The 27,738-nt window shown below is 42.8% G+C and overlaps 1 protein-coding gene and 1 long non-coding RNA gene across 8 annotated transcripts in view; one reads left to right on the forward strand and one right to left on the reverse strand.

The window, feature by feature from the left end:
* The first annotated feature begins 358 nt into the window (after positions 1-358).
* LOC106732326 (uncharacterized) lies at positions 359-9,246 on the forward strand. The gene is made up of 3 exons (XR_001368609.3): positions 359-750; positions 5,698-5,809; positions 6,649-9,246. It is a non-coding gene; the product is annotated as an uncharacterized LOC106732326 (long non-coding RNA).
* ZBBX (zinc finger B-box domain containing) overlaps positions 811-27,738 on the reverse strand; it is a 72,918-nt gene continuing 45,990 nt past the window's right edge. For 5 of the 7 annotated variants that reach the window (XM_025187071.2, XM_014575813.3, XM_075937876.1 and 2 more), the window contains exons 18-20: positions 17,082-17,333; positions 15,587-15,725; positions 11,620-11,830 (exon numbers count right to left, since the gene is read on the reverse strand). In XM_025187071.2, the coding sequence (XP_025042856.2) occupies positions 11,755-11,830; positions 15,587-15,725; positions 17,082-17,333 (467 nt within the window). In that variant the 3' untranslated portion in view covers positions 11,620-11,754. Of the gene's footprint in view, positions 4,627-11,619; positions 11,831-15,586; positions 15,726-17,081; positions 17,334-17,795; positions 18,004-27,738 lie in introns of those variants that run through there. The other 2 variants (XM_075937878.1, XM_075937880.1) reach the window with 2 other exon arrangements.

Consider the following 27,738-nt stretch of genomic DNA (forward strand, 5'->3'; position numbering starts at 1 on the left):
GCAATTTCTGCAGAAAGGAGGGGGGAGGTCAAAGGATTACTTTGTCCTTCTGAAATACAGTATAGGGTGGAGAGACTGAGAGCGGCAATCTTGCTACCACGTTGTGCAGATGTGATTGCTATTAAAAGTACTGTCTTTATTTTTAATATGTGTAAGTCTTTGTCTGTTTGTCTTGCTTCTTTTTTCTCTGTTTCTCTCCTTTTTTTTTTTTTTTTTTTTTTTTTGAGAGGCCCTTTTTTTTTTACAGTGTGAAATGAAGCCATATGAGAGAGAAGGCTTTGACTTTTAATTTTCTATGTAGTATTTCCTACTATCCTCCTATTGTTTCCTTTTATTGTTTTAAACAAAGGCCTGAGGGACCAGGGGCTGGAGGCTAATAGTGAGGCTCCCTCAGAAAAATGTTAAAGCAACTATTTACAGGGGAACTTTTCAAGTAACAATTAAACTAAGTAGTAAGAACAACAGGAAACCATTTTAAAAGAAAAAACTAATTCTTTGTAAAATCTTTTCTATAGGAATCAGAAGGTAGGAGAGAACTCTAGGTCTGTCTGCGATCGAGGGTGGTAATGAAGGAACTGAGGGCAGATGGGCTATGCGCACAAACTGCAAAGGGGCTAATGGCATGTACCCCCATTGTGCATACATGGCCCGGCCAGATACTGCAAGAAAGGTCTCCAATCTGTGGCACCAGGACAAGCCCAAGACCAACAGTGCAGCACCCACAGGGACATCACTCGAAGAAGAATAAAAGTTAGTTTTTATTGCATCTGTTTGACTTAAAAGCTAACAATACTGACAGAGAGCAGCCACTGTATGTCAGGCAATATATGACACCTTTAATATTTTAATAGTAAATGTAAATGAATCTAGCAAATTCCCCAAAAAACTATAATAAAATTTATTTAAGCATACACCAAACAATGATGGCAAACAACATAAGGAAATAATGAAATTGCATTAAGTTTTGCAGGAATCACTTCATTAATAGCCCCGTAATATTAAAAGTTTTTACAATTTTAATGCAAAATAAACATTTGTTTATCACTGGGGATTAGTCAGCACACTCACAGATCAATGTTACCTCAGTAAAATATGTAGCTGTCTCAGGACCAGGTACACAACCAGTCCAACTGATTTTGTTTCCTAGCCCTTCCATTTCAAAATTTCCCACTTAACAGGAACCAGAAGCAACCTCCTGGGTCAAATGCAGCAGGTTGGTGTTTAACCCTTCAATTACATGCTGAGTTTTCCTCAGCTGAAAACTTAGTTAACCTTCAAGTGTGTTAGCTGTGGCTGACTCAAACAAGAAATCAAGCACCCTGCTAGCTGTCAAAGGAACACAAAGATTCTGGCTCAAAGTGAGCAAGACATGTCACTTCACTAAGAGCACAACAAGTGTTTGTGTCTACATAGCTACATTTGAGTAGCTTGAAACCTTGGGGATTGACCTGACAGCAATCAATGCAGAGAATAAATCAATGACTCAAGACTAACCATTGCAAAGCCAAAAAATGTTAATGGCACCTCTTGGAGGTCTTCTTCCTACCTCCTGTACAAAGTAATTCCAGCAGGTTCAGGGAACTTCAGCAAACACTGAACCCATGGTAGACTATAACAATCTGCTGAGCAGAGATGACACCCGCATAATCCCCAATCACAGACACCTCAGGAGGAAAGCCAGCAGCTGCCAGGTGAGATGCAAGAAGTGACACTGGTGCTCAGACCAGTTGTCATAGCTGCTGCACATCGAGGGGAGCTGTCTGGGGACCACATTGGAGGTGGGGGGCAGCCCAGAATGGAACTGGCAGAAGAGGAACCACTCGAGGAAGAGTCTGATAAGTCTCTGCCAACATGTTTGTTATCAATATATGGGTGGAAGAACTCTCCAATATACGGTCCAATTCAGAAATTAACTAACAGTCGAAGTCATATGCCTTCAATCAGAAAGGATCTCATACCAATTTCCCCACACTTTCTTCCTTTTCCCTGAGAGCACACTGAATGCAAACTGGACACCAGGAACTGAGAGGGAGAAAAAATTAAACAAGCGGTTATGTATTTTTAATAGCTACTCATTCATTGTTTGAAATATGGGTTGGAATACTACAGTTAAGAGCATCTCATACCCCTTACTGCTAATACAGCACACTGTAAAAATTGGCCACACCTGTACCATCTCAAACCACATGTATAATGAGTAAAACATGAAATCAAAACTATACCTGGAGTGTGTATTTGATATACAGTTAGATGAAAGCCCCACAGCTTGTCACTTTTAATCTAGGTTGGATACAACTGTAGTAAATTCATTGTATGTACAATCATGCCAGATTGGCATGTGGATGGAGTATGTGATTTATTAGATTTTTTTTATTTTTACCATTGTTTAAATCTGTTACACTGAAAGTACAATATATTTAACATATTGTCACTTGATTTTAAAAAGTTTACAAGTGTAAATCAACAAAGTAGATCCTGATATTTCCGTAGACCTTTAACAGAAAAAAAATTCTTTTCCTTTTAAGTTACTATTATATTCAGTTGAGACCAGTTATTCATGAATATGTTGGACAAATTCTGCAGTTAGTACTCAGTTGGACTTTTCATGAGTCATGAGTGAATAGACTTCAGGATTCTTCTTGTTTTTCAATATAACCCTCAATTTCTGACATCTCGGGAGGAGAGCCAGAAACTGCCAGGAGAAGGGCAAGAAGAGACCCTGGTGCTCAAACCAGTTGTTCCATGGCAAATCATAAATACCAAATAATTCATTTCTATCTCTGTTAAGACATAATTTTCAAAACCTTGCTGTTGTGCATTCCCTGTTAGCAACTACTGTTTATGCCTTCACTGTGGTGAGCTCTTAGCAATTATTATTCAAAAGAGGATGTGGAATGACCAGTTCATGCAGAATCTGAAAAGTTAATCTTCTGCTCCTAAGAAAAGCCTGTGCGATTAAGTAATTGCAGATAGAGTGTCAAAAATTACAAGTAAAATAAAAGGGTAAGAAAATATCTACCGCATCTCATTATCTCTAAGGGCTTGTCTATGCAAACAGTAACTGTGCAACAAGCTTCTCTATGAATCTACCGTGCACTAGACTTCTGTGGTCTAACTGTTCACATGCACAATGCTAACGAGCATTAACCATTTTGATAAGGCACATTGAGGTAGTCCTATTTCAAAGAGGACTAGATCAAAGTAGAAACGTGCAGCAGACAAGCACCGGGCACTTGCCATAGACTCATTTTTATGTGTAGACAAATCCTTAATAAATATTTGTTACAGTTCTTTCTGAAGTCAATCAATAATATCCTTGTCTTAATGAAGTCTAAGAGTTTTGCCTCTGACTTATATAGCATCAAGATTTCACTCCATATATACACATAGGTTTGGTTTTTGGAGGACTCCATTTCTTGGAACTGTTAAAAGATCTATGATTTAGTATCAGTTACGTCTTCATTCTTATGTTCCCTGCTTACAAAGAGCATAAGCATTTTCAGCAATATAATCCTAAACAGCTGGAAAACCATGGAAAGCTCCTCATTACCAAGACTATAAATGACCTTGCGTTGATTATTTACAATAAGTCAAATTTATTGATCAATGAAAAAACATGTACTCTTTCCCAATTCAAAAGGGCTAGATAAATTGAAACTAACTGATTTTGTAGGTTACTGACTGAATGAAGCAAATGAAGCACACATAAGCCAAATTACAATAGAAGAGAGAGCATGGAGTGCTGAGCAAGTCCCATGATATTAAAGTGGGTGAGGTACCGTAATATCTTTTATTATACCCACATCTGTTCGTGAGAGATACAAGCTTCCTAGCTACACAGAACTCTTCATCGGGTCCAAAGAGCTCTGTGTAGCTTGAAAACTTGCCTCTCTCACCAACTGAAGTTAGTCCAATAAAAGATATCACCTCACCCACCTTGCCTATCTAATGGAAGAGAAAGTGACACTTAACTTGCATAAATTAAATGTAGGGGAAACCGTATCTCAAAATAATATTGAGTCAGGTGCAAGCTCAGAAAAGCAAACATGCACTCTTTTGTGCTTATATACCCTATAGTCCTGCCTAGAGCAGGGGGCTGGACTTGATGACCTTCTGAGGTCTCTCCCAGTTCTATGGTTCTATGATTCAGTAAGAGTTAGCTAAAAGAGACCTGTTAAAGTACCAGCACAAATGGACTAAAAGGTGAGTGCTTCTGATATAACTCAAATTCATTGTGAGCGTAGATTCAATTATGTCAGGGAAAGGCTTCATGATCAACTCTTGATTTGAATGCATATTTGTGTGTAAACCGACTATTTGGACATGTCCTTCCTTCGTATTTAAAAAGTAAATTTAAACATAAGCAGGAAGATAGCCAATTGGCAATCAATTAAAATACTTTAAAGATTGAGCAGGCCCAGGTATGTGCTACAGAACTTTTCCAATAAAAGTGAAAAGCTTAAGGTCTTTCCGATTTTTTTGATTCATAGCCAAAGAATGAGCTGCTCTTTTCCATGTATCTTCCACTTTCTTTCTCGGTGATTAGGAAGAAGGTACTATTTCTGTCTGGAAATCCTTTGGCACTTGGGTTAAATTGTAGCCAGCTGCCAGACATGCCTAAGAGCACTGTAGGATAAAGAGAAAACAAGAGTGTGTATTCATATTAGGGTATATATCTGGAAATAAATATTAGCAGTAAAGTAGGGTATGCCAGACCTAATCTCCTAGGATCAGTTCATGACAAGGAGTTATCACCTACACAGAAATTTCAAAATTCAAGAGGCCACATGTTCCCAATATCTGCCTACTTAAGACGAGGAATTGTTCAACCTGTTTTCTAGTTACCCTGATGTGTTTGAGAAGACTCAGGTTTCCTGGGTCTTTAAATTATACATTGTTGCAGGCACCCTAAATATACTGTCTCCCTGGACAAATTCATATATTCTTTATGACAGCATACCCATGAGGTACAATTAAAACCCCACTGAAAAGTAATTCTTTCGCAAAAGTAGTAGACATTTTTAAAATTGAATATATTAGCTGTTTTGAGCAGAGGAGTGGTCCAGAGCTAAAAATATGGAATAATGGACCATTCAGTGCTTCCTGACACAGGGGTAATGACCATGCTCTCCCGTGTCTGTTGATATCAAATATGGAGGCTGTGAACCACACAGTGCTGCAAGAACATCCTGCACATTAACTAACTGTTCTGAGTTCTTTGACATTTATGGGCAGCTGCAGCTCCTGTACAGACCACATGCCTTGGGTCTGCAGCTCGCTTCCCAGGTAAGGTCTGAAGCTTCCATGCTTAGTGACATCGAAGGCTTTGGACCATTGAACAGGATGCCAGTGAGGGCTGTCTCAGGATCGACTGCAACATGGTCAAAATTGTTGGGGTAAGAGTGATAATCTTGTTGAGGTGATCTCTGGCAAGGATGTACACCATAGATAGCCATTGCAGTAGAGGCCACATAGAGGTTTGCAAGACTCACGTCATATGTGCATGTTGCCTTATGGCCCAGCAGTGCAGACAAATTCACACCATTGCGATGGAAAACGCAAAGAGTCCTGCTATGAGATCTCTCATCATCAACCTTTTGCAACGGACGAACGCTCAATCTGACAGAGTCAAGAACCACTCCAATAAACTCTATTTGTTGCATGAGAACTAACTTGGATTTTTCCATTTTCCACCAGATTGAGACATTAACAAATATCCAACGATAGCTTCCTGGATTGGCAAGCTCAACTGGCCCCTGATCAGACGGTCATTGAGATACAGATTTATCAGGATACTCTGATGTCTGAGGTAAGATGCCACCACTGAGATGCATTTTGTGAACACCTTCAGTGCTGTCACCAGGCCAAAGGGGAGCACGGCAAACTAGTAGAAATTGGAAACCACCATAAAACAAAGGAAGCAGCAGTGGCTTCCTATAAAGAACAACATACCAGTCACTCCAGGAAGGGGAAGATGGAGGCCAGGGAGGCCATGTGGAACTTCAACTTTGCTAGATACATGTTGAGATCTTGCAGCTCTAGGATGGGGCATAGCAACCCCATCCCTCTTGACCTTTGGTATTGGAAAGTATCTGGAGTAGAATCCCTTGCCTCTGAGGTCTGGGAGGACTTTCTGTTCTACCCCCAGTTGCAGTAGGGTTTATACCTCCTACCAGAACATTCTCATAAGAGGGGTCCCTGAACAGGAATGGGGAAGGACGGTTGGGTGAGCAGTAAAAATTAATTGAAGAGTATAGCCTTGTGCAACTGTGTTGAGGACTCCACAATCCAATGTTATGGATGCCCAGGCTGAGAGAAAAGAAGAGAGACAGTTGGAGAAATAGGAATAGGTAAAATCCAGGAAGGTGACTAGGATGTTACCCTTAGGTTCACCCTCAAAATGGAATTCAGACCTTGTCGAGAACAGGTGAAGCCGGCCTGGTTGAGGCAGGAGACTGGTGGCTCTGCCAGCACCAGTATACCATTGACTTCTTTGTGGCAGGATCCTGATTAGACTGGCCACATTGTTGGTGCAGAGGTTAAGGTTTAAAACAATTCTGCTGCTTCCCTGGAATGGTCAGGCCTAGTCTTAAACATAGTGCAGGAATCCCTCAGATTGTGCAACTTATCTATTTCCTGCTTAAACAGAGCACGACCTTTGGAGGGGAGGTCCTGAATGGACTGCTGGACATTTGCTGACTGCCCTGAAGACTGGAGCCACTCTTCTCACTGTCTGGAGATGGCAGAAGCCATAGTCTCTGTCTCACAGACCACCGTGTCCAAAGCCACTTGCAACACGGCTCCTGCCAGTTCCTGCCTTCCTCCAGAATGGCCTGGAATTCCTTTCTCAAATCTTCTGGGACTGAATTGGCAAATTTGGCCACTGATTGCCATCTATATTACAGAAAAGTTTACACTTGTGCACCAGTATGAACAATTCTCTTGTATTGGCTGTTTCATTTTACTCTTTGAAATTTAAAAAATAAATCTTAACAAGTGATACTAAAATGGCTGGGTACCTCAAATGCTTAACCTTTCCAAATTAATCTGCATGTTAAATGCCCTGAAGTTATAAGTGGGAAGCTAAGAAATAGCAGGCTTCACCAAATAGTAATCATCAATACATTATCCCTATATCAGTTCACAGTAAATGTCTGATTTAGCTAATATTCAGTATGAGCCAATAAAGTGGTTTCTACAGTAAGAATTGAGTACCAAAGACTTCAAATTGCAGGCATGCAGTTTCTTAGATGGTCACTCCTCTACCATCTCTCAATGAATCACTTGATCTGGACAAAAGAGCTGCTGTTTGACAACTATTTCCAAACACGGATAAAATAGTATGCTTAAGCAATGAATAGATTTTGCAGTGTCTTTAGGATTTTATTCCCACCTGACCTCTAATTTGCAAGGAAGTAAACTGTACAGTTGAAGAGCTTAAAACCTACTGCAGAGAGACTCAAATCATCTGCTCCTCCAAGAATATGGTAAAAAACAATCTGTGAGATATGTATTTTGCAAAGTACTTTTCAATAAAGAGTATTTACTCATTTTTGCTAACAATGTATTTAACAATTAAAACAATACAGAACAGCACTAAATTGCATTATGAAAGCTGTAAGGGTTGTTAACAGTTACAGAATATCATTGCTGTAATGCATATTCAAGGTGCCATTTAATTCCTTTTGAGTGAAAGAGCAGGCTTTTGCAATCACAAGTCATCACAATAACAATGCTCTAATTATGTTTGACGGGCATATGTATCATGATTACAACAGCAAAAGCAAAAAAATAAAAGATTTCTTGGGGCTTTCCTTTTAAATGTAGGGCAATCATGTGTAAACAACAGAAAGCTGATTCTATGCTGTATATTTTCTATTTCTGGACAAAATCTCTGAATTACGAAATCTTCTACATACTATGTCAGGCAATAATCTCTCTGTCAATGGATGGATATAACAGATGTTATTAGATAAAGTTTTTCAACCCAACCCCATGTTAAAGATTTCCTAGAAGGATTCAGAAGCATTTTCATCTGCTCCATATCACAAAACAATCTCATTGGACCAAAAATATAACTCTTTTTCAAAATATTATCTTCCACAAACAAAAATAAACCTACTCACAATAATTTAGGGTTCATATTTTCTGGGCTAGGTCAAAAAATGGAAACAAATAAGTACTTGCAGAAATTTTTAGAAAGATGAGGTAAATCTAATATTAAATGAGAAGCTGTAGATGTTCACCCAGTTTTTGAATACCATACTTTGAAGAGAAGAAACTGAAAGTCCTTTGATCCAGACATTCAAGTGAATGTGGACAGAGGATAGATTTCAAGTGGTAGGCTGTCACTTTATTAAATTTAACCCCAGAATACCTCATTTCCTAACATCAGGCATTTAAATAGTTCCAATGCAATATGTAAAGGGATCTGATCTAACCCATAAATCAGGATAAACGCTCCACTGTCTATTTCTACATTTCAGCTTATTATTCTGAATCTTCTCATCTTCCCATCTCCACAAAAGGGACAAAAGGTACCAAGGAGGGACCCCGGCCACTGTAAAGACTTTCAGTCCCCTCTTTTCACGTAAGGCTGACATCTGACAGCAAAATCCTAGGCCTCTTATTTCTGGGCATCGGCCCTTTTGGATGAACTAAACATTCATATAATACTTAATATCACATTTCTAACAACTATGCCTAGCTGGCTCTCCATGATGCTGTGAAAAAGGAAAACAAGGGTCTACACTGACAGCATGGTGGATAGTAACTGAACCCCCCCCCACCCCCCTTGTGTGAAATAAGGCAGTATTACCAAACTTTTTTATATTGTGGACCAGCCAACCCAGTCACAAACTTTCGGTGGACCAGCAATACTTTATTTGCATATTCCTTATGCAAAAGAATATGCAAATGTGCAAATAAGATATTGCTGGACTGCCAAAAGTCCTGGTCCCTAGAGCTGCTGTGAATAGCCGGCTTCAGCTCTGGCTGTCGCCACATAGCAGGCAGCTACTGCTGCTGAAGCCAGCTGTTCGCAGCAGCTATTGGGTATGTGGTTTGGGTACATCATGGTGAGTCTCCCCAGTGCCAGCCCTAACCACTTGAGCCTTCCCCTCCACTGCCCCCAGCACCAGCCACTGACCCCAGAGTCCCCTGCATCCAATCTCCCCAGAGCCAGCCTCCTGTCCTCAGAGCCCCGCAGTGCTAGCCCCCATCCCAAATGTGCCAGTCCCTCATCCCTTAAAGCCCCCCCAACTCCAGACTCCCCAGTGCCAGACTGATGTTTCCAGAGTCCCACTGCACCCAACCTCCCCAGAGTCCCCCTAGTGCCAGACCCCAATATTAGCCCCATCATGAGCCCCCCCCAGTACCAGTCCTGCCCCCTTGCCCCCTCACTACTAGCTCCACAGCCAAAGCCCCAGTGCCAGCACCCCACCTCTTGCAGCCCCCCACCCTCCCAGAGCACTATCCCCGCCCCCAGAGCCTGCCCTGCCCTCCTCTCTCCCCTCCCCCCCCCCGATCTAACCCAGCACTGCCTCCCAATCACCAACTGAGCACTGCTGCCAGGTCACGGCTGCTCTAAGGCTTCCGTGCTGGGCTCCATGTGCCCCTCCCACTGTGCAGCGAACCGCTCTTCCACATCTGGGAGGAAACCTGCCCCTGGCACTGGTTGGCTGAAAGCAGGGCAGGACACACCTCTCTCAACAGCCGTGGTGGGAGGGGAGGTGCTGGGCAGTGTATCCCAGTGTCACCACAGTCCGGCAGCCAGCAGTTTGTGGCCCAGCACTGGGCCATGGACCAGTGGTTGGGAACTGCTGAAGTAAGGAGTGGTAACTAGGTAACAAAGGGTGGCAACGTGATATGGCAGGAGTGATATGTAACTTATTTGTAACTGTGTATAAAAGTGTACCTCAAAAGGTGGTTGTAGACTGACCATGGAGGCAATGGTGAATCCATAGTATTGATTGGGTGTTAGTCCATTGTTGTGGTGTACATAGGAATAGTGGTGCAGCAGCATGTCTGTTCACTGATAACTATTATTATACTTCGCAATAAACATGGCCAGGTGCTTTTGGTCCTTGTCTGATTTGTGTTCTCTGAGGGTGTTCTCCAAGTCTGTTGTGTTGACTAATTGCACATGGTTAATAGGTTAGATAGACATCTGTCAGGGATGGTGTAGACAGAGCTTGGTCCTGCCTTGAGGGCAGGGGGCTGGACTCGATGACCTCTCAAGGTCCCTTCCAGTCCTATTATTCTATGATTCTATGATTCTATGTTAAACAGGACCACACAAACGCATGCATGCAGCAGAAAGTTTATCATCATTAACAGAGCTGAAGACCTGTCAGGAACCCATCAGGATGGCCTGATTGACAACAACAGTCACCTGAGAAAACTGATGTTTTACCATGGTTCTACTGGGCACTTCCTCGGCTATTCAAAAGATAAACATTTCTTCTGAAGAAGAGTTTGAAGGGGGCATGGGTAATGGGTTATTCCAGACCAAGGATGTTTTAATTGTAATTAAAGAGGGTGGAAATCTCCCAATCCCATCTTCTATTCAATTACTGTGACAGCCCACAGCCCCAGGCCCTCCCATTTCTTTACTTACCAGCTCCACAGCCATGGAGCCTCTCGGCTCCTATTGGCCACAGTTTGCTGTTTGCAGCCAAGGGAAGCTGGTAAGAAAACCAATGGGAACAGCCTGTTAGCTCTTTCAGAGTGGGCCTATGACCCACTTTGAGAAACACAGGGCTAGCTGAAAAGTGAAACTTTTCACTGAAGGTTAACATATTAATATTTTCATGTAAACATAGCCCTATTTTAGGAGCTGAAATTCACCAATTAACATCCATTCCTCCTGAGGGTAAATAAGGTCTCCGCTAGGGGAGAATTTTGAATGGAAGCATGAAACTTAATTTATTCAGACAGTACCTTTATAGATATAGATTTTCGAAAGAGAATGTTTTGCAGCAATTCACAGGAAGATTCTCTTAGACTTGCTATCAACAGGTGCTTAGAATATACTAATACTGTAATTACATAGTTTATATAGCTTTGGTAAGCTAATGATGAAATTGACTATTTGTTTTCAGTGGGATCACTCAGGAACCCTTCTTCTTTTATCAACTTACTCTTTCCTTTATTCTCGTCATCTCTGAAGTTGTATATCATGGTTACATTCACAGGGCAAAGAGGACTAGAGATGCAAAACATGGGTCTTTCTCTAGGGCCTGGATGGAAAACCAATGATACCAATCCAAAGTGCTGGAAAGAGACAATTGGACTCTTGCCCCCTAATGCTGAGCACAGTTAACCAAGTTTAAATGTGGCGTCAATTATACCCTGGAAGGCTGAAAGAGGAGCCAGTAACATGCACCATATTTAAACTTGGCTCACTATGCTCAACATCAGGAAGAGAGTCAATTATCTCTTCCAGCCATATAACACTGCCAGGTGATGAGCTGCCTCAACATTCATGTACCAACAAATAACTTTTGCAGGAACAAGTTTCCTGTTTCTCAACTTTCTATGTTTTGAGTAAAATGAACTTAGTAGATGCAATAGTACTGAACACACAGTAATAAAAAGAGGCAAAAAAATTCTCAAAAATGATTTTAAACACATTTTATTGATAGGATAGACTTGCAACATTCTTCAGCACCTGAAAACTGGCTTCTAACAGGCTGATTGTTTTATACGATGGAATGAAAAAGAATTACCAGCAAAGGAGGGGTTTTTTTTTGGTCAACGTAGTGCTATAACTTCTTGCTTGTCCCTCAGAATCTCTTCTTCTTCATCTGTATGGCTTTCATCCCAATCTCTTAAAAAAATATACACACCACATAATTATCAACAGCTTGTGTTCAAGTTCCTCAAAGAAACAAATCCTGGTAGTATTTGTTTGGTCCTGTTTCTCACATTCATTTAATGTTAGCTTGATGTATCATATTTTAAGAAGGCATAAAAGGTGTGCAATTGGTAAATTTTATCTTAAAATATCCCTTTGGCTAAAACTAGAGCATCCATTTTTCTTCTGTCAAGTTTCTCAACTCTTTGAACTAGGCTCAGTAGAATTTTTTTTTTTAAATAATTTCACTGGAAACCAATGTTTATTTTTAAGCTTTTTAATTTTCATAATTTAAATGTCAACAATTGTGCAAAATTATGGAGATGTCAGATAATTACAGTAGATGTTGAGATTCAAAAAATTAAAGTTTTAACACTATCAAACATAAATGGAGTGGTTAGATGTGTGATGCTCATAAAGCCAAGATCCTTAAAATCAAAGTTTAATGTTATCAAGCAGATTTTCTTTTTTCCTTGTGCAAATGTTGTTTATTTTAGACAAAATAAATTCAAATTTATGTGTATATGTTGATATACATAGATTTCAACATTTGCTAATGAAAATCTAATCCATTCAACCCAACTTTTAACTAAGAGACAAGTATAAAAGTCCCAGAGGGGAGTGAAGAAGTCTCAGAGGGGAGGGAAGCTCATGATACCATATATATATTTGTTAGTCTCTGAGGTACTACAGGACCACTCATTTTTTTAAGTTACAGATTAACACAGCTAACTCTCTGAGACTTTTAAACATTCAAGGCACTGCATTCAGCCATATGAAGTAGAAATTCATCAACTGCACAAGAAAACTTGCCCATATCCAAACACATATTTTATCCTCCTATCCAAGTACAAACAGATTATGCCCAATGGACTACAGGTCAAAACTTCACTACAAACTATATACCGCACAGACTACAGTGAGAGATTATGCCATTCACTCTCTAAAAAACTAAGGAATCGCCTAATCACCATCCTATACAACAAACAGAAGAAAATCAAGGAGTTCTCAACACTAGAGACTCTCATAAAAAAAAACCAAGCTCCTTTATTGCTCCACTCATCTAAAGAAGAGTGCTGTGCCCATAAAGGGTTCATGATAGTATAGATATATATAGTTTTGCTAGTCTCTAAGGGGTGTGTGTGTGTGTGTGTGTGTGTGTGTGTGTGTGCGCGCGCGCGCGCTACAGGACCAATAGTTTTTTTTAACAGGAAAGTAGCGAGTCAAAACCACCTTCATTATCCTGTCTCATCTGAACCCCAAATCCCAGAATGAATAAGCTAAGTAAAAGGAATTTCATTTGTACCATTATTTTATAAAACAGTGATCAAGAAAACAATAAAACTAACGTTCGTTTTAAATAGCTTTTGCCTTGGGGGCAAAATTTCTTCTGCTACTGCTATTTAATTTGAAATTTTTGTTGAATTCCCTATTGACATGCACCTGCTTCATTATTAACAACAGAAATTGTAAAACACATTTCATTTCCAAAACATTATACTAAGTTTAACTAATCCTTTGATGCATAATCATTATTATTTCTATTTTAAAGACGAGTTAATGGTGGCACAGAAACTTTTCCTATGGTCCTGCCAGACAAAGGATTTCTGGTTTCCCAGCACATGCACCGTCTGCATGCTGCACCATGACATTTGACAAACAGTTACAGAATCAGTGTTTCTAATTAACCTATGCCTCTTGTTTAGTTGAAATACAGTTTCTGCAGCAAACTGTTAAGGACTTTCAATTAAAAGATGATATTTTTATTCATCTTTTTAACACGGCAAGGTATTTAAAACCAAAACTCAACATTTATAATTTAAAGGCATTCACCAGCAAATTGCACTATTTTCATGATTTCTGGTAGCTTTCCTTCCCCGTGAGAGTCACAATACATTTGAGGTCTTTTATCACCTACACCTGTCCACTCAGTTCTTTCAGATAGCTACCAACCAGCAGTATCGTTCTTCTTTCCTGGCAACAGCAATCATGCAACTGCAATGGCCAGATATGGAATTCTAAGTACCATATCAGAAGGCTGATGCAGAGGACATGGTCAAATGATGGAATTGTACAATTTTATTTAGCCATCAAGCAGTGACTGAGAAAATGGAACCATCCACACTGCCAGAAAAGACTTGAAAAAAAATTCAGATCTGAACAATGTATGAGAACTAATGTTTTCCAAAAAAAATAGCACCGTTTCATTATTTTCTGAAGAAGTTGAAATTGCACAAGAAAAATAAATGCCAATAACTTTTTGTGGTTATGAAATTTCACATTTGATAAACGGGGCCTTACAATTTTATTTCTAACAAACAAAAACTCTCTCCAATCAGAGCTGTAATGAGTTAGCAAGAAATTATTTTACTGAGTTAGACAAGCAGCATATTTTTACATTTGTATTACTTCTACACCAATTTATTGCTATAATCTCAGTGGCTAGGGACTATTTTTATTTTTAATAGATATTTTCTTACACTTTTCATTTTTTCATGTGTGGTGAAGGGGTGTGGTCTTGTACCCTGCTGTATGGGGAGAGAACCATAACTGCCCCCTGAGTAGGCAGCCACCCTCCCAGAAGCACAGGGGCAGGGCAGGAACAGGAAATATAAAAGGCAGGGCCCTCAGCTCAGTGGAGGGAGAGCTACCAGATAAGGAGGGTGTTCCTCATCTTTGCATGGAGTTTGCAGCAGATGTAGGTCGCTATAGTGCCAGAGAACCAAAGGAATTGCCAGAACTGTCAACCACCAGCACCGAGCAATTGTTGGAGCCACCACAAGCTGTTTACTCCTGCGAGACAGACAGTAATTCTGGACCCCAAGTGCCTTCCAAATAAGATGTGTAGGAAGGAGCCCAGGGAAGCCAAACAGGATTTAGCTGTGTTACTGATTATAAGCCAGCCAGGGTGTTATGGTCAGATTTCCCCACTGACCTGCTAGCAGATGACTCCATCACTGGTAGGGATCTAGACTGGCATGGAGTGGAGCAGAAGGGCAAGTGTCCCCCTACACTCTGCCACTGACCATCACTTTGGTGTCAGGAGACCTGCATTGGTCTGGCACTGTCTGAACTTGGATGCCAGATGGTTTGCTCTCACATTAGAGACCTAATCTTCCCTAGACTATTGAGGTGCCCTCCCTGACCGCTGAACTGATTGTTGATCTGCTCTGACTGAACCCCTGGGCAAATAAACCCACTACTGTTCTGCCTGACTGAAGGCCAGAACTCCCTACTGAACTGATGCCTAATCCTGATTGAAGGGCCAAGTAGATAGACTCATTGCTGTTCTCCCAGACCATAAGCCAGAGCCATTCAATATGCGTCGCCCCGCTCTTATTGAGGGCACTGGGCCTATAGATTTACCGCTGCTCAGCCTGACTGCAGGCCCAGAATACTAACTGTGAGCTAATTCTCTCCTGAACCCAAGTAGTCTGGAAACGTCATAGTGGAGGGAATAATCTTTCTCCCTCACTAATGGGAAAGGATCTATGACCGCTTTATAACATGTTATATTCACTCTCATTTAACAAAACATTATGCAATGTAACTTAAAATTGTTAGGACATTTTAAAAATTCTTTTACTATATTGATGGGATTGTTGTAAGTTATTCAGATAAAATACATACTAATAATTATCCTTTTTTGGAAAATATGTCTATAAGAAGGAGCTTGCCAGTCAAACATTATACTATTCAGCTAAAAAATAATCAGCCAGTTTAACTTACCCAAAAATAGCAACTTTACTGTGGTCTTTTATTTCTAGGTTATTATGAAAATCTGTAATATTTTCACTTATCTTCTTTGAATGTTGGCTGAAAGCAGATAAGTCTTCAGGAGTAAAGCTGTACAGTTTTTCCTGAGGATCTGAAATATTTTATGTCATTTTCAATAATCTACATATCAAAAGTGCAGTACCTACAATATATGATCTTGAAAACTTTATCAGAACAGCACAGACATAAAAACAAAAACAAGAAGCCATTAACATCAAAATGATAAAATACTCTGATTTTGAACGCTACTGGAAAAACAAATTAATTCTAAATTTGTATTATATGGCTTCATTAGTGTTTTTAATATTTTTAAGAGCTCATAATAAGGACAACACACCACAACTTAGTGCCTGAAACCTAGGGTCCATCCACAGTTTTCACAATAGTTGCAAAAATTCCTGGAGTTTTGAAATACCCGATATAGACAGGGTAGAGAACTATTTTTTGCTAGTTCACAGAACTTCAAGAACACTAAGCAACATTGATCTTCACTCCTAGAGATACATATGCACCAAAAGTAGTCCAGAAAAAAAAGTATTCAATCATCTCTTTGCACCATTAATTGTCCCTTAAGTAAAGAGTTTTCATAATGTTGGTCGTTAAAAAAAACAATCCCTGGAGGAAGTGTTTCTTTGCCAACACTGCCAAATAAACTGGCATTTATCATCTGGAAGATGATGCATTAAGACGGGTGACACATGGACCAGATCCAGTCTGACAGGGTTAACTCTTGATGGACCCCCATCACTATATTTAGCCGCACAGCTACAAGTACCAGCAATCGCAGCTCCCTTTGGCCACAGATTGCCATTCCCGGCCAATGGGATTTGCAGGTAGTGGTGTGCCAGTCCGCCTTGCTTCCCAGCACTCCCATTGGCTAGGAATGGTGATCCATGGCCAGCGGGAGCTCTGATTGCTGGCACCTTTGGCTATGCAGGTAAATATAGTGGCAGTAGCCCATCAGGGACTATCCTTGGAGAACCACTTCCATGTGATTGCCCACCCCTGAATTATGATAATGATTTCCGTCTTGGCCTCATTTTTTCTTTTGATTTGATCTTGGCTGCAGTCATTTGCTGTTTTGCAGGCAGCTATTAAAAAAACCCTCATACCCAGAGGAGGTACCTGACCCAGCATGTCAGAGTTTGTTTACAGAAACAAAGGAAGTCAGAGATCCGTAAGTATAAGATCTCTGTGACTTGTTCCTATGGAACAGAGCTGAAGATTATGTGATGATTGAAAATAGGAAGATCATCTTATTAAGCCAGAAAAGTAAAGTTCTGCATAGCCAGAATGATGTGGGCACTACATGCTGGATCAGTTCTTTAATTTTTCAAAAATCAGAGCTTTACTAACGATCATGAACACAACAGTAACAGTTTGCTTCACATTTTTGCATGCATAAGCACTGTTGCATGACATTTATGTAGTCACTAGAGATAATTACCTATTTGACTTTTTAGTTCATTTTCCAAGCCAGCTAAGGCTTGTTGATCAGCAGTATATTCTAAGAGAGGGTCATTTTTTTCAGATGATTCAATGGATTCAATTTTTGAAATTGTAATAGCTGGTCTAGATAAGGGCTGAGTAGTTAAACTTCTTGGTCTTCTCTGAGACAATGAACAGCGAATACGATCACACTTCATTGATTTAGAGGGTGGTATATTTGCTGACAAAGGTCTTCGGAAACTATTTTTATCTGGAAAAAACAAAAAAATGTGATTATGAGTAAAAATTTTAGATGTGTAACAGAATTTGATCTCGCTGTCATTTTCTCTAAAGTAATGAATCAGTCTACGCAGAATTTGATTTTTAAATAATTTTGATAGATAATATTGATGTTTAGATTTTTAGTATTTTTATCAATTTCAGTTTTCGCAGTTGTACAAAATTATTGGAAGGCATGGAAAGAGGGAGTCCAAAAAGTACAGTAGATGCTGAGATTCAAAGAAATTTAAGCTTTATAATCATTATAACACAAATGCTATATTTTGACACTTGATGGTGATAAAAGTAAGTATTCTTAAATCCAACTCTAAAGATCCTGAGAAGGAATTTAGTTTTAACTGACAAAAATATCTTTCATTTGTTTGTATGTGTGCAGTGACAAAGTTGGTCAATACAAATCTAATTATTCCCAGTGTAAAGCGAAGTTACTCACCTAGGTGCAGTAACTGTCGTTCTTCGAGATGGTCTCCATCAGTGCTCCACTGTAGGTGCTGGGCTTGCCCCGGTACCGCAGAACGGAGACTTCTGAATAGCAGTACTCGGCTGGACCATGCATGCGTGGCTGCATCCCGTGGCGTTCATGCTCTTTTATGTGCTCGCATGGTCCGGCCCCCTCCAGTTCCTCAAAACCACCTCGGAATCTGTAAACAGGAGAAAAAGAAGGAGACAGACTCCGAAGCAGGGAGGAGGGCGGGTAGTGGAGCACCCACGGGGACCATCTTGAAGAACGACAGTTACTGCACCAAGGTGAGTAACTTCACTTTCTTCTTCGAGTGGAGTCCCCAAGGGTACTCCACGGTAGGTGACTAAGCAGCAGTACCCTCATGAGCCGGAAGGTAGGATATAGAGTCCCTGTTTGTCTGCTGATGAGAGCACTGCTGATGCCACCGCAGCATCTCTGCAAATGTCTTTTAGAAAAGTGCCATTGAGAAAGGCTGTTGATGCTGCCATTGCTCGTGCGGAATGTGCTCAGAGTTGTGTTGAGAGTGATAACCCCTTAGAGGCGAAAGACTGTGTTATACACGTGGTTATAAGTTTAGAAATATGCTGGGGTAACAACAGTTGTCCCTTAGTTTTGTCGGCCAGAGAGACAATTAGCCGGTCGGTTTTCCTAAAACATCTCATGCAGTCTATATAAAAGGCGAGGGTTCTACCAACGTCCAGTGTATGGAGAGACATTTCACGTGGTGAGGAGTGAGGCTTAGGGTAAAAAGATGGCAGGATAATAGGTTTTTTGATATGGATGGTCGAACAAACTTTTGGTATAAATGCTGGATGAGGCCTTAGGGCTACCCCGTCTTGGTTAAAGATAGTGTAGGGCGGTGTTGTCATTAGTGCTGATAGCTCGCTGACTCTGTGTGCTGATGTAATTGCAATTGCAAGGAGGAAAGCTAGTTTCATGGTTAAGGTGCGCAAAGGTATGGTAGCTAAGGTATGGTTCAAATGGCGATGTGGTTAGCGCACTCAAAACAATGTCCAAGTTCCATACTGGTGAAATAGGTTTACGAGGAGGACTTATATTCGAGAGACTTTTCATGACTCTCTTAGTCATTGGGTGGGTGAAAAGGGAGGTTTCCTTGATAAGCTGTCTAAAGGCTGAGATCGCCGCCAAGTGAACTCTGAGAGAAGCTAATGCGAGGCCTGTGTTTTTTAGATGTAGCAAGTAACTGAAGACATGATGAAGTGGCGTGGAATACGGGAGCAGTTGCTGCTCGGTACACCAGGAGGCAAATCTGCACCATTTTGAGAGGTAAGTATTTCTCGTTGTCTGCTATCTACTGTGAATTAGTATGTTTTAAAGCTGAGTACAACAGAGGGATTTGGCAGGATTCAACGAACTAGGAGCCATGCCCTGAGTCATAAGGTATGTATTTGTGGATATCATAGTGTCCCTTGATTCTGAGTGAGAAGGTTTGGAAGGGTTGGCAACTGGTATGGTCTGCATGGTAACATGCATTGAAGAAATGGGAACGAGTCATATTAATAGCACCACGAGCCCATGCTGGTGCTATTAATATGACGGTGGCGCTGTCCGTTTTTATCTTCTGCAGAACTTTGGGGATGAGAACTGTAGGTGGGAATGCATAGAGGAGGGGTCCGCTCCAGTTGAGGAGAAAAGCGTCGCCCGAGGGAGCCTTGACTGAGTCCAGCCCTGGAACAGTACTTTTGACACTTGGTATTTTGGCACGTGGCAAAAAGGTCTATTACAGGAGTGTCCCCTCCCCCCGTTGGAAGAGAGTATGGAGCATTCTGTTGTGCAATTCCCACATGTGCTCTGGTGAAAAATTTCTGCTGAGGAAGTCTGCCCAGATATTCAAGGCTCCAGGTAAGTAAGAGGCTACTGGTGTTATGTCGTTGCAAATGCACCAGTTCCAAAAGTGGATAGCTTTCGTGCAGAGGGAGCAGGAGCGAGCTCCATCTTGGCGGTTCACATAATACATCGAAGCAACATTGTCTGTGAGGATCCTCACTGTGGTATTGAGGATATGACTGAGGAAAGCTCTGCAAGCATTGAAGATTGCCCGAAGCTCCAGGAGATTTATATGGAGTCATGTCTCGGAACGTGAACAGCGACCTTGGATTGAAATGTCATCCATTTGCGCTCCCCAGCCTAGAAGGGAGGCTTCCATGGTTATGTGATGAGATGGTTGTTGTGAATGAAAAGGCACGCCGGCAAGGAGGTTCGCATGGTTCATCCACCACTGGAGCGATTGGGTAACAGATGGTGGAGTGGTTACCGACCTGTGAAGGTCGTGTTTTGTGTGGTTGTATATGGTTGCTAACTAATACTGAAAGCTACGAAGATATAGTCTGGCATAACGGACTACATAAGTTGTAGCTGCCATGTGGCCAGGTAAGTACCTGGACGGATGGACTGCCTTGAACATGAGGTCTTGGATAGTCTGGAACTCTATGAGGTCTTGGATAGTCTGGAATCTCTGAATGGGTAAGTATGCTCTTGCTGTGATCGCATCTATACGGGCACCAATGAATTCCAACTCCTGAGTCGGTTGAAAAATGGACTTTTGGTTGTTTATGAGTAGCCCAAGGGCATGGAAAGTTCTCATGGTGGTCTTAAGCATACCGAGAATATCAGTGCAAGAGCAGCCTTTCAGTAGGCAATCGTCCAAATAGGGGAATATGATAACTCCTTCTCGACGGAGGTGTGCCACTACTACCACCAGGATTTTTCAGAATACCCTGGGGGCGGTGGAAAGGCCAAAGGGTAGAACCCTCTATTGGAAATGACTTGTTCCGACTATGAATCGTAAGAATCATCTGTGCACCGGGTGGATTGTGATGTGGATTGTGAAAATACACGTCCTGAAGGTTGAGGGCTGCAAACCAGTCATGTTGATCTAACACAAGTATTATCGAAGCGAGGGTCACCATTTTGAAACATTTCCGTAAGAACTTGTTCAAGTTCCAGAGATCTAATAATAGTTGCCATGCGCCCGACTTCGGGAAATAACAGGAATAGAATCCCGTCTCTGAATTGTGCTGGAACTGGTTCGATCGCACCAATGTAGAGAAGTTGGTCGACTTCGGTGCGCAGCAGGGATTCTTGAGATGGGTCCCTGAAGAGGGAAAGGGTGCGGGAGATGGGGAACTGGAAGGAATGGTGACGAAGGGTATGGAGTATCCTGATTGGATTATTTCTAACACCCATCTGTCTGTGGTGATTGAGGCCGATTGATGGTAGAAGGACCTCAGGCAGTGAAAATATTGGTGACCTTGGTGACTTTTGCTGGTATTTGCTTTTGTCTGTGTACCCTCGACCGAGGCGTCAAACCTGCTGTTTGGTGTTCATTGAGGTGTGGGTGAGATTCCCCTGGTTTCGACGCCTCTGTGGTCTTTGTTCCGTTGGTGATCAATGGCCCTCTGCTAGTTCTGCCATTGTTGTCGGACGTAAGGGTAGTCATAGCGTCTCTGATATGGGGGACAACGTCAACGGCTATACCAAGGGGTGTACATACCCAGAGTCTGCAGAGTTGTGCGAGAGTCCTTGGAGGAGTGTAGCACACAGTTGGTTCTCTCAGAAAATAGTTTGTACCTGTCGAACGGCAAATCTTCGACTTTAGTTCGGAGGTCTTTGGGGACTGTGGCCGATTGAAGGTAAGATGCTCATCACATCATTACCGCTGAGGCGGTGGATCTTGCTGCTGTGTCTGCTACGTCCATGGCTATTTGTAGGGCAGTTCTGGCTGATGCGTACCCTCTTGGACCACTGATTTGAGTATGGGCCACTTGATTTCCAGCAGATGGTCTAGCAGGAGTGTGAGTTTCATGAAATTGTCAAATATCAGGTTAAAAAGGTGTGCTGTGTAGTTTGCTTTCTGGAGCATGAGTGTCAGAGATGTGTACACCTTCCTATGAAGTAAGTCCAACTGCTTTACATCCTTGTCGGAGGTATGTCTATACTGAGGGGCTTTCGATCTTTGGTATGCTACATCCACCACTAAAAATTTCATTTGGGGAAGGGCAAAAAGGAACTCCATCCCCTTGAGTGGCACAAAATATTTTCTGTCTGGTCTTTTGCTAGTTGGTGGAGCAGAGGCCGGGGTTTGCCATAGCTCTTCGGCGACCTCAAGTATAGCTTCATCAAGTGGTATGGCTATTTTTGTTCTGTATTGAGGCTGAAGGTTTTTAAGGAGGCAGTGTTGCTTCTCTTTTACTTCATCTAGGTGTATCTCTTGGCTTATGGCTACCCTCTCGAAGAGTTCTTGAAACCGACGAAGATCATCAGGTAGTGAGATGTCTCTCAGGATTACAGCATCATGTGGTGAGGAAGAGGAACAGTCCATGGGGGGAGTTTCCTGCGGTCAGTCCTCAGTGGGGGAAAGCTGCGTATCGTTTGGTTCCGATGGCTGACATTGAGGAGATGCGGGTTGGCCCATTTGAGGGACCGGAGTTGGGGACTGCCTGGTTGGTGTGCAAGTCACAGCATGACCTTCTGCAGGACCTAGAGTGATAACAGTATGAACGTTGACTAGGCAAGTATCGGTGGTAGCGGTCTTCATGATAATTAAGTCTTTCAAGAGGCGATCGTTGATCAAGGTAAGTGTGCTGAGATTGTTCCCAATGAGATGAACGAATTGAATGGGGTGAATGGGAATTAACATAGGAGGCACTAGATGATGCTGGAAACAAAATATAACGACTGTGGTGAGTATGATGATGATGAGTCATGGCAGCCACTAGAAATGGTGAAGGTAGCATTTGCTTTGAAGAGCGTGGGGATTGGTGCCGTCGCGAATCATGTAGTGTGGGGGACCTCGGCGCTGGTGGAGATGGTGACGGTGAAAAAAGCAAGAAGCATGAGCAACTTTGGCGTCGATATGGACTCGGTGCAGTACCGGGGCGTCGGTGCCGGGCGCTCTGGTGCCAGGCGTGTGCAATGCTGGTGCCACAGGGTTTCGTGTCGGCACAATCAGTGCCATATCTCACATATCGCACGATCAGTGACAGTGGTGAGTCCGGTGCCACTGGTGCCGATGATGCTCTCGGCGCAGATCCCCTTGGTGCCGAGTATGTGGCCGGTGCCAACGCAGATCTTGGTGCTGGTGTTGATGCCAGTCTTGACAGTTTCTTTGTTTCTGGAACAGCAGGAGCTTTGGGGCATGGTTTTAAAGTACCAGACATCCCAGGCTTATCTCCTGAACTAACTCTGCTATGTGTGGTAACTGGCAGAGATCTCGTAGGTAATGTCCTGGGTTTCTTAGAAGCTGTCTTGGTAGGTAAGAAACCCTATGTTTCTGAGGCTGTGTGGAGGAGGTCGCGCTTCCAGAGGTTTCTGGTTGAAGCGCCTTATCAAACAAAATCTAACGGCGCCTCATCTCTCTGTCTCGTCTGGCCCTTGCAGTCAGTTTTAAACAATGCAGGCATTTCTGGGGGACATGGGCTTCCCCAAGACAGCGAATGCAGCAGGAATGGCCATCTGAGGCAGGCATTGCCTTGCGACAAGTGTCGCGTTTCTTAAACACCGAAGGAAAAGACTTTTTTTTTTTGAGAAGGTAACTAGTTATATCTTAAACTATGTATATTATTAACTTATGGGATAAACTTGAGAGGAAAAAGGTATAGCGGGATTGTAACTTGGCTAACAACAAGGGAAGAAATGTTTTTCTTTTTGTTTTTAGCTAGGAGAATAACAAGAGGGATATTTGGGAGCAAGGAGAAGGAAAAAGAAAACTGGGAGCAGAACGAGCTCACGCAGCAGTAGAAGAAGAAAGTTGAGGAGGGCAGCTCAGTCAGTGTGCAGCCTGAGGCTGTTGAGAGGAACTGGAGGGCAGGCCACGCAAGCACAGAAAAGAGCGTGAATGCCACGGGATGCAGCCGTACATGTACGGTCCAGCCGAATACTGCTACTCAGAAGTCTCCATTCTGCGGCGCCGGGGCAAGCCTAGCACCTACAGTGGAGCACCCACAGGGATTCCACTCGAAGAACTATTATTACACAACATAACACAAATTGTGATGAAACTTGGCATCTTCGACACCCCTTTTATACTACCATATAACTTTCTGCAAAACAAATTCTAGATTTCAAGTTAGCACACTTGGTCTTAGTGTGTGGCACAGAATTTTTTTCTACTGTGCTGAAAAATACTTAATTCTGCCACTATTTATTTATGGTTGTTGAAAAATAAAATGTATAAACTAATAAAAATTCAGGTTTTTTGCACTGCATTCAAAATTGACTATTTTAAACTGTCAAATAATATATTAGAGTCTGTCTGTCTGTGTGCCTGTGAGTCTGTTTATTCACGAACTCCTCCTAAACAGTAAGAGCTAGGACCATCACATTTGGTATGCAGCTTCCTCTTACCCTTAACTTAAATTAAAATCAGGGTTTGGTTGGTCCTGGAAAACACAAAGTGCCAGGAATAGTTCTTTTAGGGAGGAAGCAGAGGGAGGAGGGATACTATACAGAGAATAGGCCAGCTGCAGCACCAAGAGAGTGGCCAGCATGGCTAAGGCTCTGACATCTAGCCTGCTAGCACAGTGGTAATGAGCCTCCTCCCCCTCCCTCTGGAACTTGTCCGTCCCCCTTGTGGAAAGTCTGCAGTGGGAGGGTGCTTGCTGGAGGGGGGGCAGTCTCCAGAGCCTGCACTCTCCTCCCCTTGTGGACAGGCTGCAGGCCATGGGGGGCAGCCGCAGGAGAAAGGGGCAGCCCCCAGATCCTTCTCTCCCCCACAACAGCTTGCAGGCTTCAGGAGGGTCCACTGGAGGAGGAAACAACCCCCAGAGCAGAGTCTATCCCAGACAGCCTGCAGTGTGGGCCACTGGAAGCCAGGGTCAGCCTCCAGAGGAGTTCACAGACAGGACGATTGTAACACAGCTCTTCTGAACCTTGCATTGTCTCTGGCATGAGATGTGAACAGAGAAACACATTGTGGCTCTACCGAGGTTATGAATTGAGATGTGTACCAGGAAGGCCATGAAAAATGCTTGTGCCATTGTCGAATGGGCTCCTACAACTGGTAATGGCGGGACATTTGTCAATTCATAACAGGTCTTTATGCAAGAAGTGATCCTGTTGAAAGTGCTCTGTGAAGAAACCAGGAGGCCCTTCATTCTATCCCATGTAGCAATGAAGAGTTGGATTGATTTATGGAAAGGCTTGGTACACGTCAAGTAAACAGCCAAATCTCTCTAGATGTCCAACATGTGCAGATGCCTTTCCTCAGCTGTCTTGTTCAGCTTTGGACAGAATGTGTCCAAATGTGTCACAGTCTGTATGAAAGGAAAATACCACTTTAGCAGAAAAGCTAGGTGGAGTGTCAGCTGGCCCTTGTCCTTGTGAAAAATGGTGCACAGCAGTTCCAAGGTCAAGGCTTTAAACTCTGAGACTGGTCTCCTTGTTACTGCCACCAAGAAAGCAACCTACAGGGCAAGTAGTACAGAAAGCAGGACCTCATCAACTTGATAGGCACACCTATAAGCTTGGAGAGGGCCAGGTTAAGGTCCCACTACAGGACCGGGGTCTAGACCTACAGGCAAAGCCTCTGCAGACCTCTCAGTAAAGTGGCTTTCATGTCGTGGGAAAAAAACTGTAACTCTGGATCAGCTGGTGGAATATGGAGATGGCCGCAAAGTGCACTCTGATGGAAGAATGTGCTAAATTCTGGATCCTGAGATACAGCACAAGTAATCTAAATATAGACTGTACCAAAGAACAAAAGGGAGAGATGCTGTGTTCCAACACCCAGTGGGAAAACCTTGTCCACTTAGTCAGGTAACCACTAAGCAACCACTTATGGTTAGAGAAGACCCTGCTAAGATAATCCACCAAGACATTCCTGATGACAAGTTTCCAGATGGATGCCATGGATGATGTAGAAGTCCCAAAGTTGGAGGGCTTCTTGCCAGAGAGCTGATGAACATGGTTTTCCTTTCCTGTTGATGTAGAACATCAAGGCCGTAATGTCCATCAGGATTCTCACCACTTTGCATGACAGGGGAGGCAGGAAGATTCCACAGGCAAACTGGACTGCTCTTAGTTCTTTGACATTCATGTGTAACATCGTCTCCTCCGGGTACCAGTCATCACGACACAAGTATATTTAGACACCTCCCTGTCTCAGGTAAGCAGCAATCACCAACATGTCCTGGATGAATACACTCGATGCGGTCACCAGGCCAAATGGGAGGACCGTGAACTGGTATTTGCCAGGGCCCACTGTCAATGCAAGGAAGTCAGGAAGATTGCTATGCAAAAGCATGCATCCAAGTTGAAGGCAGAGCAGACCGACCAGTCTCTGATCAAGGGAAGAAACGATGGAGGCCAGGGATGTTAGATACAGTTTAATTTAACAATCATGTAACCACACCAAATCTTAGCAGTTACACAATTATTCAATGGTCCCCGGGGATGAGGCAGCCAGGGGTGATACAGCGGCAGTAGCGCGAGGCAGAAGGGGCCTGTGGTGGCGGGGGAACAGCATCCCATGGAGCAGCCTCTGTCCACAGAGAACCCGGGCCATTCGCAGACAGAAACTGCTCTGTGGCAGCAGCCCCTGCTCATGGGGGGCCCGAGCTCCCCACAGACAGAGGCTTCTCCAGCATCCAACCTTTCCCACTCACTGCACTACTACCTCTGATATAGAGGCAGCAGCACGGGGGGAGAGGGCCGCTCCATAAAGCTGATGCTCACAGGGAACCATCTGTGGGAAGCAGCAAGTGAGTGCAGGCAGCTCTGCGGGGAGGCAAGCTTGAAAGCCAGCTCCCTGCATGTACCAGCTCTCACCTGACTCCCTCACCCTCTGAGCTGATGCCTCTCTATCAGAGGATGAGGTGCATGGGTGAGGGCGTAGGCAGCTCTGTGGGATCAAGTGCTTGTGGGGAGCCACCTTAAAAGCCAGCTCCCACCTCCCTCCCGTGTTGCCTCTGTTACAGAGGCAGCGAGGGAGGGAGTACGTGCATGTAGTCGTTTGGATTAACCAATAAACCCAGGCTTATCAGTTAATTGTTTAAACAAACGCTAACATCCTTAATGGCGGCTAGGGAGACCATACAGAACTTCAGCTTCTGTAGGTATCTGTTAAAGCCCTGTGGGTTCAGAATACGCCACAACTTCTCCTTGGCCTTTCAGATCAAAAACTAATGGGAATAGATCAGTTTGTTCCAGTGCTTGTGATGAATCTTTTCCACTACCCAAAGCTGCAACAATCCTTCTATCTCCTGCAAGAGGCAAGTGGAAGGGGTGTCAGGGTACAGCTAGAGACAGATTGCAGGGTTTATCTCTATGCCACCATATGGAGGACCCATCTATCCAAAGGTATGCAGGTACATGCATGGAAGAAACAGGAAAGGTGGTTGGAAAAAATGGGGAAGATGGATCATGGGAAGAGTTTTGTAGGCTTTCATTCAACACATCCTCCCTCAAAATGATCATAGTGAGAGTCAAGCTCAAGCCTGACTGTTGAAAATGATGACTTGGGTGGCATTTGTAGCCCTTGCTCTTCTTGGGGAACAGTTCCTGCTGAGCTTGGATCCCTTGGCCCTGAGATTGTAACAGTTTAAACCTCTTATAGGTTGGTGTAACCAGTCAGACATGACTCCCCCTCCCTTCTTTTCAATGGCATCTAGCTGGCTGACCATACCCCTCTGTTTACCCTTTTCCTTGACCCTAGCTATGTTAGCTACAGTTTGTTAAGTGTCAAGCAATACGATTTATGTTAGGCTTTTTACTATGGTTTCTTGTTACTCAAGGCCATAAGGTCAAACTTCGCCTAGAAACCATACTGCTTAATGTATACTTCTGAATATACATGTAGCCTATGGAATGAGTGTGAAGTGAGAATGAGGAATACCCTATCAAAGGCAGTTTAGGATCTGTAGCCTTTTAAAGCAATCAAAGACCGTGCAAAGTG

The sequence above is a fragment of the Pelodiscus sinensis genome, chromosome 10 (assembly GCF_049634645.1).
Source record: "Pelodiscus sinensis isolate JC-2024 chromosome 10, ASM4963464v1, whole genome shotgun sequence".
Taxonomy (NCBI): Eukaryota; Metazoa; Chordata; order Testudines; family Trionychidae; genus Pelodiscus; species Pelodiscus sinensis.